The sequence below is a fragment of the Tachysurus vachellii genome, chromosome 7, assembly GCF_030014155.1.
Source record: "Tachysurus vachellii isolate PV-2020 chromosome 7, HZAU_Pvac_v1, whole genome shotgun sequence".
Taxonomy (NCBI): domain Eukaryota; kingdom Metazoa; phylum Chordata; class Actinopteri; order Siluriformes; family Bagridae; genus Tachysurus; species Tachysurus vachellii.
In genome coordinates this window covers 7,262,302-7,289,138 of record NC_083466.1, presented here as the reverse complement: position 1 = coordinate 7,289,138, position 26,837 = coordinate 7,262,302, and the positions used below count along the sequence as shown (strand labels likewise).

The 26,837-nt window shown below is 39.2% G+C and overlaps 1 protein-coding gene across 1 annotated transcript; it reads left to right on the top strand.

Annotated features, from left to right (window-relative positions):
• Positions 1-112: 112 nt before the first annotated feature.
• Positions 113-23,172, top strand: dars2 (aspartyl-tRNA synthetase 2, mitochondrial). Its single transcript, XM_060873958.1, has 18 exons — positions 113-263; positions 2,804-3,015; positions 3,189-3,288; positions 3,374-3,440; positions 3,525-3,626; positions 5,980-6,075; positions 6,447-6,570; positions 6,648-6,694; positions 8,641-8,747; positions 11,132-11,201; positions 11,703-11,882; positions 11,972-12,079; positions 15,515-15,577; positions 18,771-18,923; positions 20,467-20,685; positions 20,995-21,105; positions 22,345-22,420; positions 22,774-23,172. The coding sequence occupies exons 2-18, from the start codon at positions 2,850-2,852 to the stop codon at positions 22,962-22,964; spliced, it is 1,980 nt and encodes a 659-aa protein (XP_060729941.1). The 5' UTR covers positions 113-263; positions 2,804-2,849; the 3' UTR covers positions 22,965-23,172.
• Positions 23,173-26,837: the final 3,665 nt, after the last annotated feature.

Sequence of the window (26,837 nt, the reverse complement as noted above, 5' to 3'; positions counted from 1 at the left end):
AAGGATGAAAGATCGATTGGATGAGAGTTTGACCGGTTGAGTCTGATAACTACATGACGCACGGTAAGCTACGTCAAGGTGAACGTGCACTACTGTAGTACACAGTGTGCAGGAATAGTGTGCTAGGAGCAGTGCACTATCATTGTAGTGTACTGTTTAGTGGGGTAGTATGCTGTGTTGGTATTAAACTCTCGCGTGCTTAGTGTAATGAACATGAAGTGGGTTTATTTTGAGGATCTATGTTGACAGTTATGGCGCAGCAGGTGACTCAATTTCTTTATTTAAAGCATAGCGGTTGGATATAAAAGTTCACGGATATGAATAAGTGATTCCATGTTATTCAAGTGAATGGGAAGGTGACCGTTAATTGACTGGCACGTGTTATATATACACTAGCTCACTGTACACTAGCTCACTATATACAAGCTCACTATATACTAGCTCACTGTATCACTAGTTCACTGTATAACTAGTTCACTGTATCACTAGCTAACTGTACACTAGCTTACTGTATTACTAGCTCACTGTATCACTATCTCTCTGTACACTAGTTCACTGTACAATAGCTCACTGTATACTAGCTCACTGTAAACTAGTTTACTTTATACTAGCTCACTGTACACTAGTTCACTGTATCGCTAGCTCACTGTATCACTAGATCACTGTATCACTAGTTCACTGTATCACTAGTTCACTGTATACTAGCTAACTGTATCACTAGATCACTGTACACTAACTCACTGTACACTAGCTCACTGTATCAATAGCTCACTGTATCACTAGCTCACTGTATCACTAGCTCACTGTATCACTATCTCTCTGTACACTAGTTCACTGTACAATAGCTCACTGTATACTAGCTCACTGTATCACTAGCTCACTGTACACTAGTTCACTGTATCACTAGCTCACTGTATACTAGCTCACTGTACACTAGCTCACTATATACAAGCTCACTATATACTAGCTCACTGTATCACTAGTTCACTGTATAACTAGTTCACTGTATCACTAGCTAACTGTACACTAGCTTACTGTATTACTAGCTCACTGTATCACTATCTCTCTGTACACTAGTTCACTGTACAATAGCTCACTGTATACTAGCTCACTGTAAACTAGTTTACTTTATACTAGCTCACTGTACACTAGTTCACTGTATCGCTAGCTCACTGTATCACTAGATCACTGTATCACTAGTTCACTGTATCACTAGTTCACTGTATACTAGCTAACTGTATCACTAGATCACTGTACACTAACTCACTGTACACTAGCTCACTGTATCAATAGCTCACTGTATCACTAGCTCACTGTATCACTAGCTCACTGTATCACTATCTCTCTGTACACTAGTTCACTGTACAATAGCTCACTGTATACTAGCTCACTGTATCACTAGCTCACTGTACACTAGTTCACTGTATCACTAGCTCACTGTACACTAGCTCACTGTACACTAGCTCACTATATACAAGCTCACTATATACTAGCTCACTGTATCACTAGTTCACTGTATCACTAGCTAACTGTACACTAGCTTACTGTATCACTAGCTCACTGTATCACTATCTCTCTGTACACTAGTTCACTGTACAATAGCTCACTGTATACTAGCTCACTGTATCACTAGCTTACTGTAAACTAGTTTACTTTATACTAGCTCACTGTACACTAGTTCACTGTATCGCTAGCTCACTGTATCACTAGATCACTGTATCACTAGTTCACTGTATACTAGCTAACTGTATCACTAGATCACTGTACACTAGCTCACTGTACACTAGCTCACTGTATCATTAGCTCACTGTATCATTAGCTCACTGTATCACTAGCTCACTGTATCACTAGCTCACTGTATCACTAGCTCACTGTATCACTAGCTCTGTACACTAGTTCACTGTACAATAGCTCACTGTATACTAGCCCACTGTATCACTAGCTCACTGTATACTAGCTCACTGTACACTAGTTCACTGTATCGCTAGCTCACTGTATCACTAGATCACTGTATCACTAGTTCACTGTATACTAGCTAACTGTATCACTAGATCACTGTACACTAGCTCACTGTACACTAGCTCACTGTATCATTAGCTCACTGTATCATTAGCTCACTGTATCACTAGCTCACTGTATCACTAGCTCACTGTATCACTAGCTCACTGTATCACTAGCTCTGTACACTAGTTCACTGTACAATAGCTCACTGTATACTAGCCCACTGTATCACTAGCTCACTGTATACTAGCTCACTGTACACTAGTTCACTGTATCACTAGCTCACAGTATCACTAGCTCACAGTATCACTAGCTCACAGTATCACTAGCTCACTATACACTAGCTCACTGTACACTAACTCACTATATACTAGCTCACTATATATTAGCTCACTATACACTAGCTCACTGTACACTAGCTCACTATATACTAGCTCACTATATATTAGCTCACTATATACTAGCTCACTGTACACTAGTTCACTGAACACTAGCTCACTATATATTAGCTCACTATATACTAGCTCACTGTACACTAGCTCACTGTACACTAGCTCACTATATACTAGCTCACTATATATTAGCTCACTATATACTAGCTCACTGTATCACTAGCTCAGTATATACTAGCTCACTATATCACTACCTCACTATATCATTAGCTCACTATATACTAGCTAGAGACAGCTAGTGTAGATTGATTAACTTATAGTTAAAACGTACAGAATTTGGTGACATTGTATTAATTTATTCAAGTATTTATTTCTTGTCGAGTTTAAACAGCTCATGGTTTGCTTTGCAGGGAAGTAGGAACTAAATGCTGCAGTCACAAACAGGACTTGTGTATAATGGCAAATAAACGCGCTTCATTGTTATTTCTAAGCGTGGCTCGTCGTGTGTGTCTCTCTTCACGACACACAGTCATACCTGTAACCAGACGACACGTTTATGCTTCACACTCCATCTTCCCACACCTCCCGGCTTATTCCTGTCATTTCATCAGTACCACTTCAGGTAACTTTCACAAAATATCTATGAACCTAACACCTGGTTTGTTTTTTCATAACTTACCCGCAGAGTCGTGGCTATTTTTAAATGGCTTCTTACTGTCAGTACACGTGGACACCATAGGGCACGAGATAATGGAATATATAAACTATACAGTATTGTTGTTATCTTTGTTGAAGGTCAGAGCAGTTTGTCTATCCGAAGTCACACCTGTGGAGAACTGAGCTCCAGTCACGTGGGACAGGAAGTTACGTTATGTGGATGGGTTCAGTATTTGAGGTCTGATGTCTTGATTGTATTCATGTGCATATAACGTTTAGTGATGTTCAGCTAAATAACTAGATAGATTTTTTTTAAATTCCAGACAGGATCTTTTTGTGGTCTTGAGGGATTTCAGTGGTTTGGTTCAAGTTTTCATACCACAGGACGAGGTAGCAAAAAAAAAAGAAAAGAAAAAACGTTTATTTAAGGTCAAATGAATTGCTCGATGCTCTAATTTGTGCTTTTGGCTTTAGTCTCATCGAGAAATGAAGGATGCCTTCTGTGGTTTAATGGTGGAGTCAGTCATCAAGGTGACGGGAAGAGTCAGGCATCGCCCAGAAGGCCAGAAGAATTCGGTAGGTGTCCTGGCTGAAAGGTAAAGACTGAAAAGATAATCGATTAATTATGAAAGATCAAAAAAATAATTGTAATAATTATTCTGTAAATTTAAGACATGAAGTGTTGTATTGTTCTTTAACATTTGACATTACATTACACATTGTACATGACAAACTATCATTAATTATCCAGAATTTCAGGAAATTTCACAGATCCACCAGAACACACTTCTGATTAGTCACGTTAACTTAGATAACTTTTAGGATGCAGCGCAGTCAATAAACACCATTATTTAACAGTTAATCCCAGTCCACTTTAATTAGATGAGCAGCGTTCCAGTAGTGCTTATATTTAGTATAAGTCACTGGGATGTTTCACAGTTTCTAGTGAAAGTTTGTTAGACTGAAACAGTTGCTACAGTAGTGTTAGTGACCTGGTCAGTGCCTGGTCAGTAAGAGTCTACACTGATTTTAAGTGCATATCAGTTTTTTTTTTGTTTTTTTTTTAACAGTAATTTAATGGATTTTTTTATCCCATACATTACTCATTATACAGCATCAGATTTTTTGAGGTGTTAAACTTGACTTTACTACTGACTTACAAAAGAGGTGACTCCTGCCAAAAATGCTAAATACCTCCTCATAGAAATCTCTGGTATATTTTGCATTGTCTTTGTTAAAAAAAAACAAAACAAAAAAACTACATTTTCAAGCACATTTTTTGTTATTATAGAAGAAACAGTCTAGAACAACTATACATATTGGAACTACTGTTGGAGTTGGTGTTATGTAAGGAATAACTGATGATTCATTGATACAATCAATGATTTTTCTCTCTCTCTCTCTCTCTCTCTCACTCACTCAATCTCTCACTTAATTGTTCACTTACACTCACTCTCTCTCTATTTCTCTCACTCATGCAATCAATCTCTCATTTTATTGCTCACTTTCACTCACTCACACACACTCACTCACTAACTCACTCACTCACTCAATCAATCTCTCACTTAATTGCTCACTTTCACCCACTCACTCTCTCACTCTCTCTCTTAATCTCTCACGCACTCACTCACTCAATCTCTCACTCACTCAAACTCACTCACTCTCGCTCTCTCTCTCTCTCTCTCTCTCTCTCTCTCTCTCTCTCTCTCTCTCAATCTCTCACTTAATTGCTCACTTACACTCACTCTCTCAATCTCTCTCTCTCTCACTCACTCTCTCTCTCTTAATCACTCTCTCACTCACTCTCACTCACTCACTCACTCACTCACTCACTCACTCACTCTCTCACTCACTCAATCTCTCACTTAATTGTTCACTTACACTCACTCTCTCTCTATTTCTCTCACTCATGCAATCAGTCTCTCATTTTATTGCTCACTTTCACTCACTCACACACACTCACTCACAAACTCACTCACTCACTCAATCAATCTCTCACTTAATTGCTCACTTTCACCCACTCACTCTCTCACTCTCTCTCTTAATCTCTCACGCACTCACTCACTCAATCTCTCACTCACTCACACTCACTCACTCACTCACTCACTCACTCACTCTCTCTCTCTCTCTCTCTCTCTCTCTCTCTCTCTCTCTCTCTCAATCTCTCACTTAATTGCTCACTTACACTCACTCTCTCAATCTCTCTCTCTCACTCACTCTCTCTCTCTTAATCACTCTCACTCACTCACTCACTCACTCACTCACTCACTCACTCACACTCACTCACTCACTCACACTCACTCACTCACTCACTCACTCACTCACTCACTCACACTCACTCACTCACTCACTCACTCACTCAATAACTGGGTTATTATAAAACATATACTGAACAAGCACATAAATATGGACCTGTCATTCAAGTTCCAGCCCAAATGACCAGTGAATTAATGCACACTGTGTGACCAATCAGATTCAAGCATTCAACCATGCTGTGGTATAATAATGAATCAGCACGTACTGTTTTATGTGTCCCATTGTATGGCTTCATAAGATTTTACACTTCTCCTCTGTTTAGAAACTACAGGGTCAGGATTTGAGGATGAGGATAATATTTTCCAGATTTATCCAGCACTAAACAGCTAATGAGCTCTCTAAAGATTTGTTCAATGTGACACGAGCACACCGAAGACTGTGGGAAGTTGTTTGTGTCTAACGAATCACGTTTCTGACAGGATCCACTTACTGCGGATTGAATCATTACTAAATTAAATAGAAATGCTATGAATATTCATTCACAAGTTGCAGTATCTGTCAGGATTTAACACATAATTGCACACTTATAGTACAGGGAAATATTTTCCTAACAGATTTGCATAAAATGCTCATTTGAAAAGGCTTGTGTTGTTTGCTGTGTTACTGCTTTCAGAACATGTCCACTGGAGAAATCGAAGTGTATGCCGAGAGCCTGGAAGTGTTGAACACCTGCCGCAAACTGCCTTTCGAGATTAAAGACTTTGTCAAGGCAAGTTGTTTATTGCAAGGAAGCTCATTTCATGCATCATTTCTAAAAGTGTTCCATTATATTGTTTTGCGGTCACGGGGAGTTAGCGTTTTGAGTTTTCCCATTAGGATACCGTACGCCTGTACTGCAGTGCATTCATTTCTGTCATTACATATTATTTAAAGACAGACATTTTTAGCTTGTTCTCAGAGTTCCACATGGTATTTCTAAATAAATTTCTGGTGACAGATCGGCTTAAAGTCTTTCACCAAGCAAATCTGTTTTGCAACTGTGGCATTTAGCCTAGAGCTGGGACTCTGAGCAGAGTTATCATGCTGTGGCTTAGTTACTGGTACATATCTATAACAGCTGCGTATGTTTTGTTGTGGCAGAAATCAGAAGCTCTCCGGATGCAGTATCGCTATCTCGATCTTCGCTCATCTCAAATGCAGTACAACCTTAGACTACGATCGCGACTTGTGATGAAGATGAGAGAGTACTTGTGCAATGTGCATGGTAAAACTATGACAACTACATTCTCTCCAGCTCAGTTTGCATCATAATACTTTATAATAGCATTATCATTTCTTCAGGATTTGTGGACGTAGAGACCCCAACGCTGTTTAAACGGACCCCTGGGGTAGGTTTACTTTCTTACTGTTGAAAAAGGAGATAGAGTTACAGAACTAAGACAAGGATACAACATTCATTCATGCTCACTGAATAATATATCTAATATGCATGCACAAATAACTATACTTAGCAGGTAACATAAACACAGCTTAAGAACAGATCAGGTTTCACTCCTGTCAGCCGTCATGAGCAACTGTTGCGCACTCTCTGTTTTTCTGTGTGAAAATCCCAGGAGATCAGCCCATCTGGCACCAACAACCATGCTACAGTTAAAGTCACAGATTTCACACTGATGCTTCATGTGAACATTAACCGCTTAATCTTATGCATTATGCTTCTGATTGACAAACTGGATAACTGGATGAATGTTCAGGTCAAGCAGTGTTCCTTTTACTGCATTTTTGCAGACGCCCTGATCCAGAGAGACTTAGAGTTTTATCTCATTTAATACAACTAAGCAATTGAGGGTTAAGGGCCTTGCTCAGGGGCCCATATTAAATATGACATTGTTGGAGCTGGGATGTGAATTCCGATTGGTAAACCAATGCTTTATCCCCTAATCTACCACATCCCCTATTAATATGGACTTGTATAATGTATAAATGGATCGTTTTAAAAAATATTAATTATGTCAATCATGATTGGAGGGAGTCTAAAACATCAGCACATGGTGATGGCATATTTAGTGAAAAGTAGATGGCAGTGTGCAGTCAGAATAGTGGTCAAAATAGGGTTACAAAGTGCAGGTACATGATTTTAATGCTTACAAGCAAGTAGAAGTCAAAATCAGGGCTTAAATGTAAACCCTGTAGGTTAGCTGGTGGAATAACAGACAGCACATTAGAGTGTGACATACGACTGAGTAGGTAAAAGCCCATGTATTAAGATTAGTATCAATACTGGCTTGTGCCACTCACAGTAGGGGGTTGTATGTCACAGTAGGGGGTTGTAAAGTAGTTGTATGGGGTTGCTCACTCTGTGATTCCGCATCGTTTCTAACAAAGCCATTATAAGTATACAGGCAGTCTCAGTCTCAGTATGTGTGAACGTGCCAATAACATGGTGGTTAAATTGACTGAAATCAAGTAGACATGATTAAACTCAGAGTATTTGACCTGTATTTAAGACCTGAAGCACTTTATTTAATTGAAATTTGTATTCATTTGCTTTTGTGTATACAACCCACTAATTACTATACATGGAGATGAAAGGACCAGAACCAGCCAGATGACCGTATGCAGTGCAGGCCTTAATCAGCCAGGGATGCTTTGTATGTCATTACTAATTAACCGTGATTAAGAAAAGGATACCTTTGTGATTGACATTATTAATCAGTTGCAGTACATTGTCACTACTCCGAACAGCTTCACACACTGCTGACACACTCCTAAATCCTCACTCTAGCTTTGCGTCCATTGCACTCATTTGTAGGCTTGAGGGGTTTTAATACAAATTCTTTCTGTCCAAAACTTTATTTCGACTGGCCGCAAAACAACACGACTTAACTTAAGCCTGACTCAAAATCAAGTAACTAGGAAGTACAGTCACACAAAAACAAACCACAGGTCAGAATGAACGCAAACACACAGGCAACCCCAAGAGAATATACATACACAGACTAATGAGGGGTAACAAGAAACAGGTGAGAACAATTAATTACCATGGTAACAAGGGCAACCTGAGCAGGAAACGATGACCTTATAAGGAAAGTGAGCTAGAAAATGGTGTCAGAATCAGGGCAGACATGAAATACAACTTATTATATTTAGTCATACAAAATCTGAACAAAAAAGGGATTACAATTTTGCTATAGATCATAAAAGATCTTTTTTTTTATTTTATTATTATTTTAATAGTGTAAACTCTCTGTATTTTTTTTAGACAATAAAACCGTATGCACGTTGTGTTGACTTAATGCACTGTACTACATTTCCATTTACTTTTACTTGTTAGGGTGCCAAAGAGTTTGTGGTGCCATCTGGAGAACCCGGAACGTTCTACTCTCTCCCACAGAGTCCCCAGCAGTTCAAGCAGCTTCTGATGGTGGGGGGTCTGGATAGGTAAGAATACACATCATTCTGCTTCAATGGAGCTAAAAAACTAATAGTGCTTGGTAACTTTTTTCCCCAGGAATGATGTGCATGACAACGGACCATGTCTTGAGTTAATTAGTACTGAATTAATGAAGAGTTAATGCTGAAATTACAAACATCAGTGTAACATAACTACAGACCTGGATGTTACCGTGAACTGCCATAACCACCGAATTTCAAACTTGTTTTTTTGTTCAGTGTTAATACTGTATATAAAATTCTATTTAAGGGCAATATTATGTATATAAACATAAGATTTATTTGGCTCATCATTCTAGAGTCCACAAAAGGTTTCTTTTTTTATTATATACCACAGATGACCTTGTATAAATACAGAGAAGTGTATTGCTTACTTGAAGTGAGTTGTAAGCGTGATGACGAGTGACCCTTTAAACACGTTTTTACAGGAGAGGCCATCGAACCAAAAAATGGGTTCTTTTTATTAGCCTACATCTTGCACACACATTAGGATTTGATGACCTTGATTTAATATCTCGTGGTCACTTTCACATTAAATGTGCACTTCACTTTAAAGGATGGTGCATTTCTACTGCAAGTCCCAATAGCATTTCTCAAGAGTTTTTAATCAGTGCCTAAGCTTCATGCTTTCTGCTGCTGTCAGTACACATTAGTAGGGCATTTCTAGTTCTTAGTGCAGAAAGACAATGTGCTGTTTTATAGGCTGGCAGCAGAATAATCAGGAGAAAAATCCGTATGGCAATAAATCAGTAAATTAGACTCTATTAGATGTTAATTTGAATGAATGCCATCTTCCTATTTATATGTAATTAAATTAGTCGTTATTTTAAATGTCTCTTGCTTTAACGTTGCCTCGTATTACATTTGTGACAGCAAAGGAACTGGTCTCCTCAGGCTCATCGCAAATACAGACAATTCCTATAATATTCCTTGTAGTTGTATTGTGTTACTGGTTTATTGTCAAAAAGGCATATTGTCTTCTCGCCTATGCTTTTAAAAGCAAAATGATATTATTCTTTAATCAGTCTTTTTTAATGTACTGAAAGCTGTGGTAGGACGGAGGACTGGTGTTCACAGGAGTCTGTTGCCGTATCAGTAGACTAAGAGACATCACTTTACATATTAATTTGAATAAAAAATAAAACATTAGTATTGCTATTCAGACACACAGTGAATTTACTTAAATTTCCCAAATCGGATTTAATTGAAATAATGTATGCCAGACAAGTATCAAATCAGGGGAAAAAAAGGTGTTGAAAACATGGATGGAATTAATTTAAGTTTAATTTGTAGACTCGTAGACTTCCTATTCATTAAACAATATTTCACAGGTGAATCACTCAAGCATTGCTGCTTGTTATTCTATTTTACTTTTAAAAATCATGAAACCTGACATTTTTGCAAGCCACATTTTATTTGGTGTCATGCTTGAGTATAATTGGATTTCTAGAGGTTTCTGTCATAATCATATATATATGCATATCGCTTCATGATGTCAGAAATGCTAGCATGACGGCAGGTCGGGGTATAAGAGTACTTTCACCTGGTACAATGAAGAGGTAGCCTGCCTCCATTCTTTGTTTAAATCTTATCCTGTTTTTGTTGCCAGTGATGTGGTAGCTTAGTGGTTAAGGTGTTGGACTACTGATCGGAGGGTCTGAGTTTGAATCCCAGGGCCACCAAACTGCCACTCCTGGGCCCCTGAGCAAGGCCCCTAATCCTCAATTGCTCAGCTGTATAAATGAGATGTAAGTTGCTCTGGATAAGAGCATCTGCCAAATGCCGTAAATGTAAATATTGCTGTTGTCTTCTTTGGATCTGGGCTATATGATGATGTAATATCAGTGTCATTTTTTTTAGATGTCTTGATACCTTAAGCAACATTAAAAGACATAACTGACTGAAAGTAGCTGATTTGATGTAAACATTTACATGTAGAAGTTTATGGACACCTGAACATCCCATTCCAGATGTAGTCCTCTTTTGCTGTTCTAATAACGTCCGTTCTACTGGGAAGTGTGGCTATGGGAGTCTGTCCCTCAGCTATAGAAGCATTAGCGAGGTCTCAGGCGAGGATGTCTGGTGTACAGCATTCCAGTTCATTCCAACATGGGGTTGAGGTCAGGGCTCTGTATAGGCCACTTGAGGTCTTCTGCTTCAACCTTAGCAAACAATGTCATCATGGAGCTCAATGTCACGCACGGAGCTCACCGGTGCACCGGTTACGCTGGAACATGTTTGAGCCTCTTGAGGGAAATTGTAATGCTACAGAATATAAAGGCATCCTATCCAAATGTGTACTTCCAACTTTGTGTCAACAGTTTTGGAAAGAACCAAATTTCTCATTGTCTATGTGTGTGCTGTAATCTCAGGTACTTTCAGCTGGCACGTTGCTACAGAGATGAAGGCTCCAAACCTGACAGGCAGCCGGAATTCACACAGGTAATGACCCTTAAAATCCCAAGATTGGCTATAGTACATGTGAGAATTGAGTGTGGCTCTGAATTCCAGTAAATGCTGAAATGGGATGATTTGCCTTTCTCTGCCTCCCACACACACTGCTAGCTGTGCTAATAGCCTAGATAGGAAACTTAAAATAAACAAAACAGAATGGCTTATGACTTGAAAGTGAAAAGTGAAAGTGACGTGACTAAGTACGGCGACCCATGCTCAGAATTCGTTCTCTGCATTTAACCCATCCAAAGTGCGCACACACACAGCAGTGAACACACACACACCGTAAACATACACCCGGAGCATTGGGCAGCCATTTATGCTGCGGCGCCCGGGGAGCAGTTGGGGGGTTCTGTGCCTTGCTCAAGGGCACCTCAGTAGTGGCTGGCCCGAGACTCGAACCCACAACCTAGACATGGTCAGATCTGCTACTAATGTCAGTAGCACAAAAGCACAGTCTTGTAACAAAAAAGTCTTCTGTGCTTGCAGGTGGACATTGAGATGTCTTTTGTGGATGCGGCTGGAATCATGGCTCTGATTGAAGGCTTGCTGCAGTACTCCTGGCCAGAAGACAAAGGTATAATCAACATCCCCTTCCCCTGCTTGACATACGAGGAAGCAATGAAAGATTATGGAGTGGATAAACCCGACACTAGATTTGGAATGAAGGTTGGTGTGGCTCTCATTTTAATGCTGGTATGAGAGAATTACATTCAAGGATTTCTTTACTAACAAGGCTGTACTTTTTGCAAGTATAGCTTACGGATGTTAGCGAGACGTTCCAGCACACACAGATTGAGTTCATCAGGGAAGCCATCGTCCAACCAGGCGGCTGTGTCCAGGCCATCTGTGTTCCAGACGGAGCCGTAAGTAAGAGATACGAGCTCGCTGTCTCTTTCTCTCAAACACAGTCATCATATAGTCAAACCTAATGAGTTTCTCACAAAATTATTTCTTTGTTAGCTGTGGCAAAATATTTAAAGGGGCCTGGTATGGAGGGCCAGGAATTTGCAAGTAAAGGTTAACATTAATTCGTTTAGTCCTTTATAAAGAGAACAATTCCGTTGAGAGTGAGATAAAATAAGACCATCCTGTTGAAGCTTTACTATAATCTAGATCAGGGATTCTGGAGCTGGGGACAACAACATCATGAGAGTGGTGCTGGAAAAGATAAAGATAAAAATATCATTATTGTGTATATACATGGCCTGAATATAGCACCAACTTCAGGCTAGTGTTAATTTCTTCACCTATTTTTAATTTAGTCTTAGTCTTGTGCCAAATGTCCTTGTTAGTTTTAGTCATATTTAGTCATTCACATATCTTTTTTTGTTAGTCAAGTTTTAGTCGACTAAAAGTCTCGTCGTTTTAGTCAAAAGAAAACTCAAGGTATCTTAGTCAAGTTTTAGTCGACTAAAAGTCTTTTAATTTTAGTCTAGTTTTAGTCAAAAAATTGTAGTCTTTTTTAAAATAACACATTATTACTGAGATTATTACTGATAAACATTTCAGTAAAAAAAGTGTTTCACATATGTTTCACTCGAACTTGACCGCACATCACATTTTTTACTTTATTGATACTGCTTTTAATCGTAATGCAAAGACCGGTCATCGGGACATAAGCTGTCATGTACAATAAAAGAGCCTGTGCAGCGACAGGAAATATAATTTAACAAAAAAGCCTAGACCAGGGGTGGACTTGCGCTCAGGATTTTTTTTTTTTTGAGCGGTGTGTGGACGAATTGTTTCTACGCACTAAGCCGCGTTCTAAGCCGTTTCTAAGCTGTTTCTAAGCCGCGAACTCGTTGTGAATATTTTAAAGGCGTAACAGCTGATGAAAAAGCAGAGACAATTGTAGACGAAAATGAAGAGAGATTTTATCTTAGTTTTTATTTTATACAAAACATTTTCGCCTCGTCTTTTTTCGTCAACAATAATGCATGTTAATTTAGTCTTAGTCAGCGTTTTTGGACAGTGGTGCAGTCTTGTCATCGTCTCGTCTTAGTCATGAAAAAAAAAGGTTGTTGACGAACATATTTCGTCTCGTCTCGTCTGAGGAAATTAACACTACTTCAGGCTACAGAATATTGGCTAATGTTGATCATTTATTTATCTTATTTGAGCTAGTTCCTGCAGGTGGACCATTTGCTGTTAAACTTGAAGCCCATAAAGCAAATATATATATATATATATATATATATATATATATATATATATATATATATATATATATATATATATATATGATAAGCATATATATACGATAAGCATATGAATCAGAGCAGAAAAAGTTGTGGTGAAATACTAAAGAAATCTTCAAACCTTCCAAACTGCTCTGCCACTTATTAGACGCTCAACTTTACTTCATAAACCTGTCATACTTCTTGATCAAAAGCTACAGGAGCTAAGAGGTCAACAATCTACCTGCCAAAAAGCCACTACTGTGAATAAGAAGGCACTTCAGGCATATTTCATTAGAACTTTTATAATAATTGGATTGCCAAATCTGAGAATCTGGTTATGAAAGTTGCTTCATTGGCTTGTGGACATGATACACAGTTTAGCTTGCATTGTGCTTGGCTAATTCTCCCTGAACTCAAACATGGAGTGGATGAAGCTGTTTGCACTGTCATTTACATTCAAGGTTCTCTGTCAGGAGGTATGACCCAAGCATGATCACGAAGTTGTACCACAGCGAGGTATGATGGCTGTCCAGGAGAAATGTACTGAATCACGTTTACGAGTAATGATTTTAATTGGACAGAAAGGCACCGCTAGCCACTAGCAGGTTGCACTGCTGGAATGTATGTCTGACATTTTCAAACATCAGGGGAAGGCATAGAAAACGTTTTATTAAAAAAAAGGCAAATGTTTTTCTGCTATTTCTGAGGTACACTGTAAGGGTAACATGTGGAAAAGAAAATGTGGAAGCTTACGCTTATATTGGTTATACTATTTACCCCAAAGGACAGCTATTTATTTTTCAATTAGAGTTTTAGTATGTTATAGATAATGGAAGTGTTTGAATATATATTTTTAAAATAACTCTCAAGTGTATACCATAAGACAGCAACTTCAGTTTGGAAAAAAAATGCTGCCTCCACTATAAACATTCATTCATTCACTCATCTTCTACTGCTTATCCGAACTACCTCGGGTCACAGAGAGCCTGTGCCTATCTCAGGCGTCATCGGGCATCAAGGCAGGATACACCCTGGACGGAGTGCCAACCCATCGCAGGGCACACACACACTCTCTCATTGACTCACGCAATCACACACTACGGACAATTTTCCAGAGATGCCAATCAACCTACCATGCATGTCTTTGGACCGGGGGAGGAAACCGGAGTACCCGGAGGAAACCCCAGAGGCATGGGGAGAACATGCAAACTCCACACACACGAGGTGGGAATCGAACCCCCAACCCTGGAGGTGTGAGGCGAACGTGCTAACCACTAAGCCACGTGTCCCCCCACTATAAACAATTCCATGTTGTATTAGTTACATTGAACAGGAGATCTTCAGCAATATTGACGCCATTTATTCAAAGCAAATACGTGACTTTATTGTATCCCTCTACCTTCAATATGAGAAATGGGGAAACAGATTTCTTCCTATTGTCATGAAGAGGGATTTCAAATTGCTTTTTAATAGCTCTGTTTGACCAGAGGCAATGTCATTTAATGGGAAGAAGAAGAACAGTAATAAAATATCAGTTTCTGATATCAGCTTCATTCATCTTTTAACATTATTCAGTCCTTCCTAATGTGTCCTTTAGAAGTCTCTTTATGTTTTGCTATATGTTCCACTATGTGAAAAAGAAATTATTTTGCCCCTCCGTGTTCACATGCAATACTTCAGAATTCAGTTTTTGACCTTTTGATATATTGATACAGGAGCCACCTTTAAACTAAGGCTTTCTGCTTTTTTTTTCTAACTGATGGTTCAATTCACTGAAAGGAAAAGGACACCGGAGCTGAAAGATGTGCCCTTGTTCTTGGTACACAAGATTTTCACTCGTTTACCTCTACATACTCCTGTCAGGGGTAACAAGACTTGTACACGTAATAAGACCTGTAATCAGTTACAGTAGTCTAAATGCTACCAGAACAATCTGTCTGGATCTATTATATTAAAAGATTCAGTCTAGGATCAGAATCAGGACTAGAACCGTCTATTGCTATTTATTATTTTTTTTTGCCAGAAAAATCTATTCAAATATCATTTCAACCTCTTCACCGTATGCTGTTAACTATGTTCATATACTGTGCATATATGATTGTTTCTTTTGTTTTCCAGAAACACTTGAAGGGCAAGGACATGGAGTGCTTGAAACAAGTAGCCAGGACTCAGTTCAACCAAGTAAGACCTTTTTTGATTTGTATCTATCCCTCCCTTCATCCATGCATCTAACTCACTTACTTCTCTTTCTCCTTTGTCCTTCTCAACATTACAGAAACATCAGTAGCGGTTATAATGCACACAGCAACCAAGATAAGGGCATCTCTTATGAAATATTTATCTAAAAGTGATCCATGAAGCTGATATCATAGTAAAAATGTTCCTACCTAGAGGCAAGGGTAGACCACACTCGCAGGGTACGTCTTGGCTGAATCTGGAGGCTCCTCACGCGTAGTTAGAAAGGGAATGATAAATGCACATGTTCTCTGGAGCTCTCTTGCACGCACTTGCAGTAACAAATGTGTATTAGTAATTTGTAATCTGCTGTGATTTGACCTGTTTGGCCCCACTTTATTTTAAGTGTCCTCTAGTACTGTGTACTTAATTAATTACTTAAAGCTTTGCTTTTACCTGTACTTGTAATGTACAGAAAAAGGGAAAAAAAATGCTGTTAGAAGAACACCAACCTGGAATTGATTCTTTTGCTAGAACACCATGTTTCTAGCTCTGCCAACTTTCTGCTTTGTATTTATTTATCAAAGAAAGGGACATCCTGCCTTCCTCAGTTTACTGTGGAACATTATTTCTCAAATTTCTTGGGCAAACAATTCCAAATGGACATTATGAATCGTCTATACAACCCCAAAACGTGACCACCCTACCAGTATGATAATATAGTTCTGATGTATTATACCTAAGCATATCAGAATTGGGAATCCAACAGTGCTGTGGTATGAAAAAAATACCTTTTTTTTTTATTTTATTTTATTTATTTTTTTTACATGGGGTTGGACGGGTGTGTGTTTAACTTATATGGCGAGGGAGGTGGCACCAGGGTGCATTTTGTTGCAAAGAAGTTTCATGCCCCTTTCTGACAGTCATGTCTTGGCAGTCATGCACCCATCTAGGGCAAGTAGTGGGCCTAGGGAATGCCATGATATTGCAGTCCATAGCATCACTGATATACAGCCATACTTCACTCTGGACAAGGTGGTAAGCTTCTTTGGGGCTTCTCCACACCGTAACTCTCTCGGATGTAGGAAAAACATTGATGCTCAAGAAAAAGTGTTTCAGAGAGCCCTAAGATTTCCACTGCTGGCACCATTGAAACCAACATTTGCACTGGCACAAGCAAACGTATCAGCCCAACAATGTATATTGACCCTGTGGAGCTCCCGGCAAACATTTTTGATCGAAACGGCGGGTGTCAAGTTGTGCATTTTAATTCTGCCATAAGTTGAGCAGCTGTGTTTTGAGTTTTTTTTTTTTTTTTGATACAATCCAGGTTGATACCCAAACATTCCTTTCAGACAGCTTCCTCATCCTCCTTCTGCGTTAACAGTTACTCCTTGTGGATGTGGTTTACCCTTTGTGGTGGTATTCTGACTTTATTCTGGATACCGTGGCTGTCAATGCATAACAAATACTTACTGTTCTGGTCACAGATGCACCAGCAAGACACAACCAACCATGCATCTTTGCCATCTTGCCACATGGCTTCTGTGTCTGTTTCGTCCTACCACATGATGTACTGTCACTTTTCACTCTTCGTCTTATCAAGTGGCATTTAAAGGCCAAAACACAACTTTGCAGCATTCCAGCAGCAAGGCTCAGCTCAGAGAGAGAAAGCTGTGTTACGTCATTCATTAATAAGTGACAGGTGTGCCATGTTAATTTGCTTGTTCCCCAACACTCCTGCTTTGGACCCCTGCCCCAAACCACACCTCTGCCTGCTACAAAGACATTATGTTTCATCTTCATTTACTTAACTCTTCATTTGTCATGAAACATCTCAGAAGCCAAAGTTTAAAGCCCACAATTCATCCATAACAAAAAAAAAACTAATTTGACTCTGAGCCAGTTTGTAATGCTGTATGAATCGATCTGTGAAGTCCAAACACTTAATGAATTATCTAGTGCACTAATGAAATCCACAATGCACTGCAATAGGTTAGTGTCCAAATGATTTACCCTAGCAGGTGCAGTATACCCATAATGCCCATAATGATGTTTATGGGAAATAGGAGGTAGGCTGGCATTTTGGACACAGTGATATTCTCTGGAGGTTTTATTTTCACCCATACTGCCCCATAAAACCAGCGAACAACCAATATGCTCTACTTCTGCACAAAAGTACCACAATACATTGTGGTTCTTCCTGCTTCTGGTTTTTGCCTTAATGATCTTAATAAACAGCAAATGTTCTTCTTGCTGATATGACAGCAGGTAACAGGGCGTACTAAAGCTTCTGCGAAGATTTACGAAGATTTACGAAGAACATACAGTAAAGTGGTCGTCGGACGAGGTTGAAACCAAAGGCCGCTGTCTCGCTGTATTACAAGTCCTCAGGGAACTGAGACGAATTAAATGAGATAAAAATGGTATAAGGAGTCGGTTAATTAAAAGTAAATCAAGCCCAAAAGGGGCAAAAAAGATTCGTCAGATTTATTGAATTTTTATGACGTCTGGAAAAAGTAGATAAAAAACGGGAAGGGGAAAGTTAAACTCACAATAGCAAATACTCCTCTGGTCTGTCTGTAGGCCATCAGGCGGAGGGGAAAAAGGGCATCTCAGAATGAAATGACCTTGAAAACACACAAGTAGCAAGCTCCTTTTGTGTGAGCTTTCTCCCAGGAAAGGGAATTTTACATTACATAAATCTATATCGCTTGCCAGCTAATCGTAATTTGCAGTGGTTTGACATTAATTGTCTTTATGCTGTCTGACAAAATGAATGACCCAAGATGTCAAACGTTTGATGACTAAAGTCATGATAAGGATTTTTTTTTTTATTTTATTTGATTTTTTTTGACGTCTGCTCTCCTAGCCACTGCGGCACCTCGGGCTAGGACTCTCTTCTAATAAACAAAGGCCTCCGAAAAAATCTACTTTTACAGACCAAAGCTTTACACTTGGCACACAAGTTACAGAATGTACAGCTACATTCATGCAGTTATACAATCGGCGATCATGTGGTAGCAGACATAGATGAACACTTTGACTAATTAAAAGTTTTAATTAATTGCATTGCAATAAAAAATAAATATGCACACCAAATGAAACTAGTGCTAGCTAATTTTTCAGATCTTTCTGAAATTCTGGTGAGCAGGTGGTAAATGCTGCTCTGTCCTGTGTATGTCCTTTTGCTGTGTAGGAGGTGGACTGTATGCAGGTTAGGGCAGAGGGATCCATCAAATCTCCTCTCGGTCGCTTGATACCGGACACAACAAGGCTGCAGCTGCTGCTGAAGACCAGCGCCAATGCCGGAGACCTGCTCGTCATTGCTGCCGGAGCCCAGGAACGTGTTGTGTGTACTGCACGCATGACTACACACACTCATCATGCAGCCATAATAACACCCTTTCATTTAGCTTCATTAGAGCATCAAAGTGCAGCTGCTCCGCTAGAAACGCCACACTGTAATTCAATTCAAGCTTAAAATACGGCTGCAGTTTATTAATTATTTCTTTTCCCACAAAACTAAATCGGAACTGATTTCACAATCATCAGTGTTTGTGTTAATTTAGCTCTTTCATCTGATGGTTGGAGAGAAATGACTGATTGGGGATGTAACTGCAGCACTGGCATAAAGTCATTAGTGATTACTTTGACATTACATGGATTAGGTTTGTCAATATTGTAAGTATAGTGCTTAAGTGTTTTTAACCATCTGTTAAATATTCTGCTGCTTTACAGCAACATCCTGCATATTTCTGCACTTCACAAAGGAATGACAGAGTGAAAAAATAAATAGTTTGTTTAATTATTGAATTTTCAGAAAAAAAACCATAACAATTATATACAAAATTTAAGACATTTAAAAAAAAAAGAAGCATTATGCAAATTCTCACAGTTTGAGGTAGGAAGGTACGAAGGTGCAGGTGCTGTCTGAGTTGTATGTGTTAATGTAACGCATGTGTGTCGTATTGTAATGTCCAAGGAGGTGGATAAGACACCACGGTGAGACCTGGATATTGTTGATGAGGCCAGTAGCCGATGGAAAGATGCTGACACTGATGAGGCAGGAGGCTTTTGTCTTGATGGACTGTGGCTACCTTTCTCAACATTTGATCTTTTATATTTGCACTAACTCACATTTAGTATGTTATTTCATATTTCATATTTAGTAGGTTATTTCTACTGGTTCTCACACGGATGCATCATAGTTTGACCTTATAAAAGGACAGCAGATGGTGTAAAGTCCTCACGTGTATAAAGCAAATTCCAACGAACCCTGAAACAAAATCCCTCCATGAAGGTAGAACAAACATCTCTTCATATTGGTGCAGAGGATAAGACAGCAATTTACAGAACACACATAAACATAGGATTGTTGCACAGAATTCAGTCGTTCAGCCTCGTATCGCTCTACGTTAACTCACTAGTGGGAGTTTACCATGTTTTTTTCCGAGCACGCACAGGAACCACAAATGGAACAAATGAGATGTCTTGCTCATTTCGACCTCAGAACCTCATTGACCTTGTGTCCCTCACTCCATTTGGTAACCCAAACCCGTTCAAGTTTTCCCACTGCTCAACTTTATCCTTATGCCTCTCTGCATACACTTTTTTTTTTACTCTATAAAACTCAATGATGCTCTATGATTAGTGTAAAGGAACATTGAAAGGAAGCAACTTAAATAAGCTCATGGTTAATGTTTGCTAGTTGTAAAACCCCAACTGTGTTTAGTCAGTTAAATCAACAAATCGCAGTTGATGTTCCATGGACTTTTTAGTTATGCTTCCCTTATCCCACTTTGAAAACCATGGGTGCTGTCTCCTTATGATACAAAAAACAAAAAAAAAGGTTTTAATTATAAAATAAAACTTTTATGTGTCTTTTTTCGCAGTGTCCGCTTCTGGGGAAATTAAGGTTGCAGTGTGCTGAGCTATTGGAGGGTCGCGGTGTGCCTGTACGTGACCCTTCGGTCTTTCATTTCCTGTGGGTGGTGGACTTTCCCCTCTTTTTACCTAAAGAGGATGAACCGGAGCAACTGGAATCTGCACACCACCCTTTCACCGCACCCATGCCTGAGGATGCCCACCTACTCTACACCCAGCCACACAAGGTGCACTGCACCTTTATTCCACACTTTATTTCCTTTACTACTAATACAACACTACACCACAGAACCCCGGTAGCTTTCACAATGATAGTAAGGTTGGGATGCTGCAAAGAGCGAGTCTGTGATTACATACGGTTCTGAATGACCACATTTTTGTCACTTTCCACATAGGGGAAAAGAGAATGATTTAAACCAGCACCACTTTAGCACGGTGGCGTCTGTGTGTGTTTATGGCTGATTTAACATTCGTGTCACCTCCTCTGTTTGTGTTTTATCCACACCTCTCCTTCAATGATATCCATCCATTTATAGGCACGTGGCCAACATTACGATTTGGTGCTGAACGGCTGTGAGATCGGTGGTGGCTCCATCCGCATCCACAATGCTGCCCAACAGCTCTACATCCTGGAGAACATCCTCAAAGTAAAGCATTTGCAATTTAACAAGCATTGCAAAGTAGATACATGAGTGCATTCTAGCTTGTGAACCTCTCCTGTTTGTGTTGTGTGCAAGTGTTTCTAGAGCAGTGCTTTATCACCGGTGCTTAACACTCCCACAGCATTCTACTGACTTGCACACCGTCGCTGTGGTAACGCTTTACTCTATTTAAAGCTGAAACAGTTGGTTTAGAGCCGGGTAGAATGCAGTGTGACAGCTTAGTGCTTTTGGCTGGATCCACAGTGGCTGGATATCTCCCATGTGACCCTGGTCGCTTTGTTCTGTTTCACTGAAAGCAGTTCTCTACGAATATTTGTACCATGTAGCTCATGTAACAATTCCACAACTCACCACTGTTATGTCATTTCCTTTTCTTTTATGTGTGATTTGATTGTCATTATCCATATCTATATCATCCAAGTGCACTACAGCAAAATACCTCAACGTAGTCATTGGTCACTTTAATAGGAAAGACTGTATCCCTGCTCGTTTCAGCAATTATACAGTAAGATGAAATAACATGATAGTGGACAGTTGAAGATCAGAAAAAGTTGCCTTTTATTTACAACAACCTCCTAATCAATACACGATTGTCAGACTGTATATGACTATAGAAATGACATTATTCATAATAACACGGTTGTGAGGTTCCATTTTGTGTCTGGTTCCTCTCAAGGTTTCTTCTTCTTCCATCTAAGGGAGTTTTTACTGCTGCCATTTTTCCCCATGCCATTTTGTGTAAAATATGAGAATGCTGTGAGTAGAAAGCTAAAAAAATAAAATAAAGCTGTTTTTGAAATACTCAATCCAATGAAATGCCACAGTAAAGGTCACCAGGATCACTGCAGTTTTCCCCATTTTCAGGTGTGAAGTTTAACTGAAGCTCTTGAGCTGTGTGTATGATATTATGTATTGCGCTGCTGCTACACGATCGGCTGCTTGGATAATTGCCTGAACGAGCAGGTGTATAAGTCCTATTAAAGTGGCTGATGAGCGTAGGCAAAATAAGATTATTATATCCCCATTCAGGTGCATGGCAGAAAATATGGAGCATGTTAAATCATTGACAATATCCAGATGTAAAATGATGGTGATTTTTAAATAATATGGAATCAAAGTACTAATGTATTTTCTGTCTGTAGTCTAGTGTAATGCAATATTAATAAAGCTTCTAAACGTAATAAAGGATGTTCTTGCATTGTGACTCACTCCACCGTGTTACAGGAGGACCCGTCTCTCCTCTCTCACCTTCTGGAAGCGTTGGACTCGGGGGCCCCTCCACATGGCGGGATTGCATTAGGTAAGCTCCAACCTTGACACCTGCTACCCACCGAGATCCATCAGTGCGAAAAAAAATAAGGTCATAGCGGAGCATCTGTGAGTAAAATATTTTTCTGAAGTTATCACCCCACATCAGCAGCGGTCATGCTCCAAGCTAAAATTGATTGTCTGACAGAGATTACTCGGCAGAACTGCGGACTATTCCGAGGGCTCGAAAGTCAATACAAAATTGTGTGTCCATCTGAGAATTATTTTTCTATCCATGACTCAAAAAATAACAAACTTTCAACTAGTGCTGAAAATCCGATAATAAACTGTGAAAGTGTTCTGGGCGTTTTCATAGCAGATTTACTGTTTATTCTCCTCTTTTAGGTTTAGATCGGCTGGTGTCCATCATCGTAGGGGCTTCCAGCATCAGGGATGTCATTGCCTTCCCCAAATCCTTCAGAGGTCATGACCTCATGAGCCACGCACCTAGTTTGGTGCCAGAGGAGGAGCTGAGGCCATACCACATCTCTGTGCTCTGGCCTAGTGCTAAAAACGGACAGGACGACAAACCCTGACTCTTCCACTCTATATCGTTTTGCTGAAATTTCTTGCACTTTGACTCTCTTTGTGAAGTGAGCTAGGAGTGGGAAGCCAACTTCATTTCATGTTGAACTAGAGAGATGCAGACAAACCACTTATTCTGTTAACCTCAATCTTCAGATCACTGTAATATCTGTACTCAGATGACTATAAGAAGACATTAAAGACATTTCAGCTCCTTCATTCTTATCGTTTTGTTCAAATGCTCCAAGCTTCTTGGATTCAGATAGCGCATGCAAGAGAGAAAGAGAACATTCCAGTAGGGGGTAGCATTGGACCATCACGCTGCACTTCTTTTTCAGATATCCCGAAGCAGAATGCATGCATATCTAACATTTCATGCTTTGGACTTCCCAGTATAACTTCAGTTGTCTGCTGAGGGCTGATGCTTATCTACAGCAGCAGCATACTGATCTCCCACACTTGAGTCCACATATTCATTACACCGAGTGTTATTTTTGGGGTTAGACCTTGTATTCTGTCTGAAAACAGAGGTGAGGTGGGGCTACTGAATGCTGCCAGTTCTCAGTTTAATGATGTATAGCCTCTGCCTTGCTGTGCTGTAGGCATACATTTTAGTGAAGAAACGACATGTTGCGATGTTGCGCTTGCCAACACTGACAGGCTTGTAAACAGATGTTCTCATTAATTCTCCAAACACACAGCTAAAGTGTGTAGCAGCTACCCTGTTTGGCACATCGCATGAGTGAACTTTCTCCATCTTAACAGATAGGGAATCAGGCAGCTTTTAAGATATAAAAACTCCTTGATGAAGAATGTCAAATAAACAGAAACTGACAGCGAGGCACTGAGATCAATCTTGATTCACTCATAGTGCGTTCCACGACTGATCAAATAACTGCAGAACAGGAGCGTGACTCATGTTCAGAGCTCCTTGTTCTCTCTCAACTGGTATCACCACCACCTTCAATTTCTTCACACTCTCAAATAGCCTAAATTAATCTCCTGTCAGAGCTTAAAGTAGATAGCAAACAAGAAAGGTCAAGTCAAAGTCTGAAATCTTCTGCTCATATTGAGTGTGTGACAGTGCAGAGTAATTATATCCAAAATCAGCTGAAACCATCTTGCTTCATTTTGTAAATCATCCAGCTTTTTTTTTTTTTTTGTAATTTCTTGCTACAGTATGCCAAGTGAATGCGATGACTAGGAAGGAGCCTTTAGGTACCTCAGTTATGCAGAGGGATAATGAGCTCACAGCTCGTTGTTCCGAGAACTTTGAACATTAACCTTTAATCAAAGGGATATTTATAGGGATTTGATTTTAATATTTGATCCAAATCTATGAAAAAATCACTGTTTCTCACTGCATTATTAAGAATCAGCCAGTTCATCTGTATTGTGTTTGAAAAGGTAAAATATCATCCTGAAGCCATGGTCATCTCTTATACATGTTCCACCTGTGATTGGTTAAAATGATTTATGCTTGAAAAAACAATGTTCCTTAAACTTTGTGGCATTTTTAAACATAGTCAGACGCATCGAAAGCAATGATTACACTCCTCATCACAGTCTAAGACCAGGCAGTGGACTCCGAACACGAACAAGGAAGCAGAACTTCAGAGAATGAGGCTAATTATCTACCAAACCTACACAGAGGGACCCTGAATGCACACAATTAGCAGCTTTAGAAAGTATTTTTTTTTTCTGCATTCAGAGACATTTTAAAGACATTGTGTAACATTGATCTCTGCAGAGTAAGTGGAGAGCTTAGTGTGCACATGCATCCCAGAGAACTGTACACAGAAATGTAGTAAATAATTCAGCATTAGGGAATGTCGCATAAAAAAATCAGTTGTCACAGTGAATAATAATAAAAAATAAATGGCATACTGAGAAGCTAGCTCTGGTATAGCCTTAGTTGCTTTAAAAATATTAAACATGCTGTTCTTTAATGAGCTATATGTGTTTGATATTTCAAGAGTGTGGTGAAATCCTGACATGAAGAACTCTTTAATAGTTACTGGGTGGTTTTCCCATGCAGAGTGACACTCGGTTTGGGATGAAACTCCAGTTAGAGCAGAAAAAAATAAATGATGAAGTGATGCCCAGGCAGGTTCCCCACTGATCTATCGCCGTCTCATTTTTTTAATTGCCAAAGCCATAGAAGAAAAAAAAGAGTTAAAAAGAACACTAACTTCTTTACTAAACTTTAGAAGCACGGACTCTCAGCGTGTGAGGTTTTATGTGTAGATGTGTCAATCAAACGCTTATGCTTACACAAAGCTTTTCACTTCTTCAAGTTTAAAAAGGTGACAAGAAGAATTAGTTTAAAGGTACATCATCTTGTCAAGCTACCCAGTCCATGCTTGGTGTGTTGGTGGATCCCCTGAGGCTTGAGAAAGATGCTTTAATGACAGCGAACTAGCAATGTTTCGGCATCCACTTTATAATTGTAAAGTGGATATAAATATAATTTATAATACTGCTTTCATTTTTTGTTAGATTGTTTGGTTATGTAAGAGAAAATGTACTTTCTGTGCAGATTAACGTTTAATTAGGGGATAAAGATTTTAAGGGCTGATAGCAAATGGTGTTTTTTTTTTTGTTTTGTTTGTTTTTTTTCGGCTTGTGAACATTCTCTGCTAAAACACAATCTAGTGTGAAGGTAAAAGCAATAAATATGGAGTGGTGCAGTACTCACCCACTACTCAGGCAAGTGATGGGGAAGCTTTTGACATTGTGTGAAATATACCATCATCCAGTCGTGCCCTCTAGTAATCGTTGATTGCCCTTGTAGGGAGTAGTGCATGGTAACTTTATCATGGAAGCTTAATCCCATTTAATAGCCTTCGTGATAGATGGAAACTGTCTGCGTTTCTAGATACCATAGTCGATCAGCTCAGGCTTAATGAGGGGACTTGTTTATAACATAATGCAGTGCAGTGTGGTACATTTTGACCCATATAATAGAATATTTGTTTTAGAAGCTAACCTTGGATGAAGTGCAGTATTTCAACAAACCATAAGTTACTTTGCATTATTTATTAAACTTTATTATTTATAAGATTTATAACACGATGACAAAAGTTGGTCAAGGAAAGCTGATGAGCCAGTATTTCAGCATATGCAGTATTCATTGCATCTGTTACATCTTGCCAACAGACATTTCTCAGGCCTGGCATCACAAAATTTGGCACGCTAATGGAAGACACCTATCAACAGGCAAAGATTTAGTGTACATCTCTGATCCTTTCTTCAGAACTGTGATCTGAATAACATCAGAAGAAATTTGATGGGTTAAACTATTTGGCTGATACTGACTACTAATGTTTTGAAGTATATACTGACTAAAAGAGACATGTTGGGAAGCCTTTCTTTTTTTGAAGCGCCGTACCTGTAGTCAGTTTGTCAAATATCATGGAAATATTATTCTAGGGGGTGCTATAACCCACCAGTTGACATTTTAAACCATATAAGTGTACACCACAGCTCATTTTCCTCGCTATATATATATAGGGTCAGTATGTATGTATGTGTGTATGTACAGTATATGTTGAGTGAAATATTTCTATATTGGATTTTTGAAACCTTTTAAAATTGACCCTCTAGAGAAAATAAAAACTTTTCTTCAACCCTTAATAGAATCCTCATGACATTTGTGTTGTATCGTCTACACACATTAAAACTGTCAGAAGAAAACTAATCTGCCAAACCGACCGTAATTCCAAATTGGAGCCTATTTGCGAAGTAATGCTTGGACCCTGATGATCACCGCTTGTGGCTATATTTGATGTATTCGTTTCACATAACATCCTCAAAGGAATTGTGAAAAGATTGAGACTCGAATTGAATGGAATAGAGTAAACAGCTAAAGAGAAACATGAAAA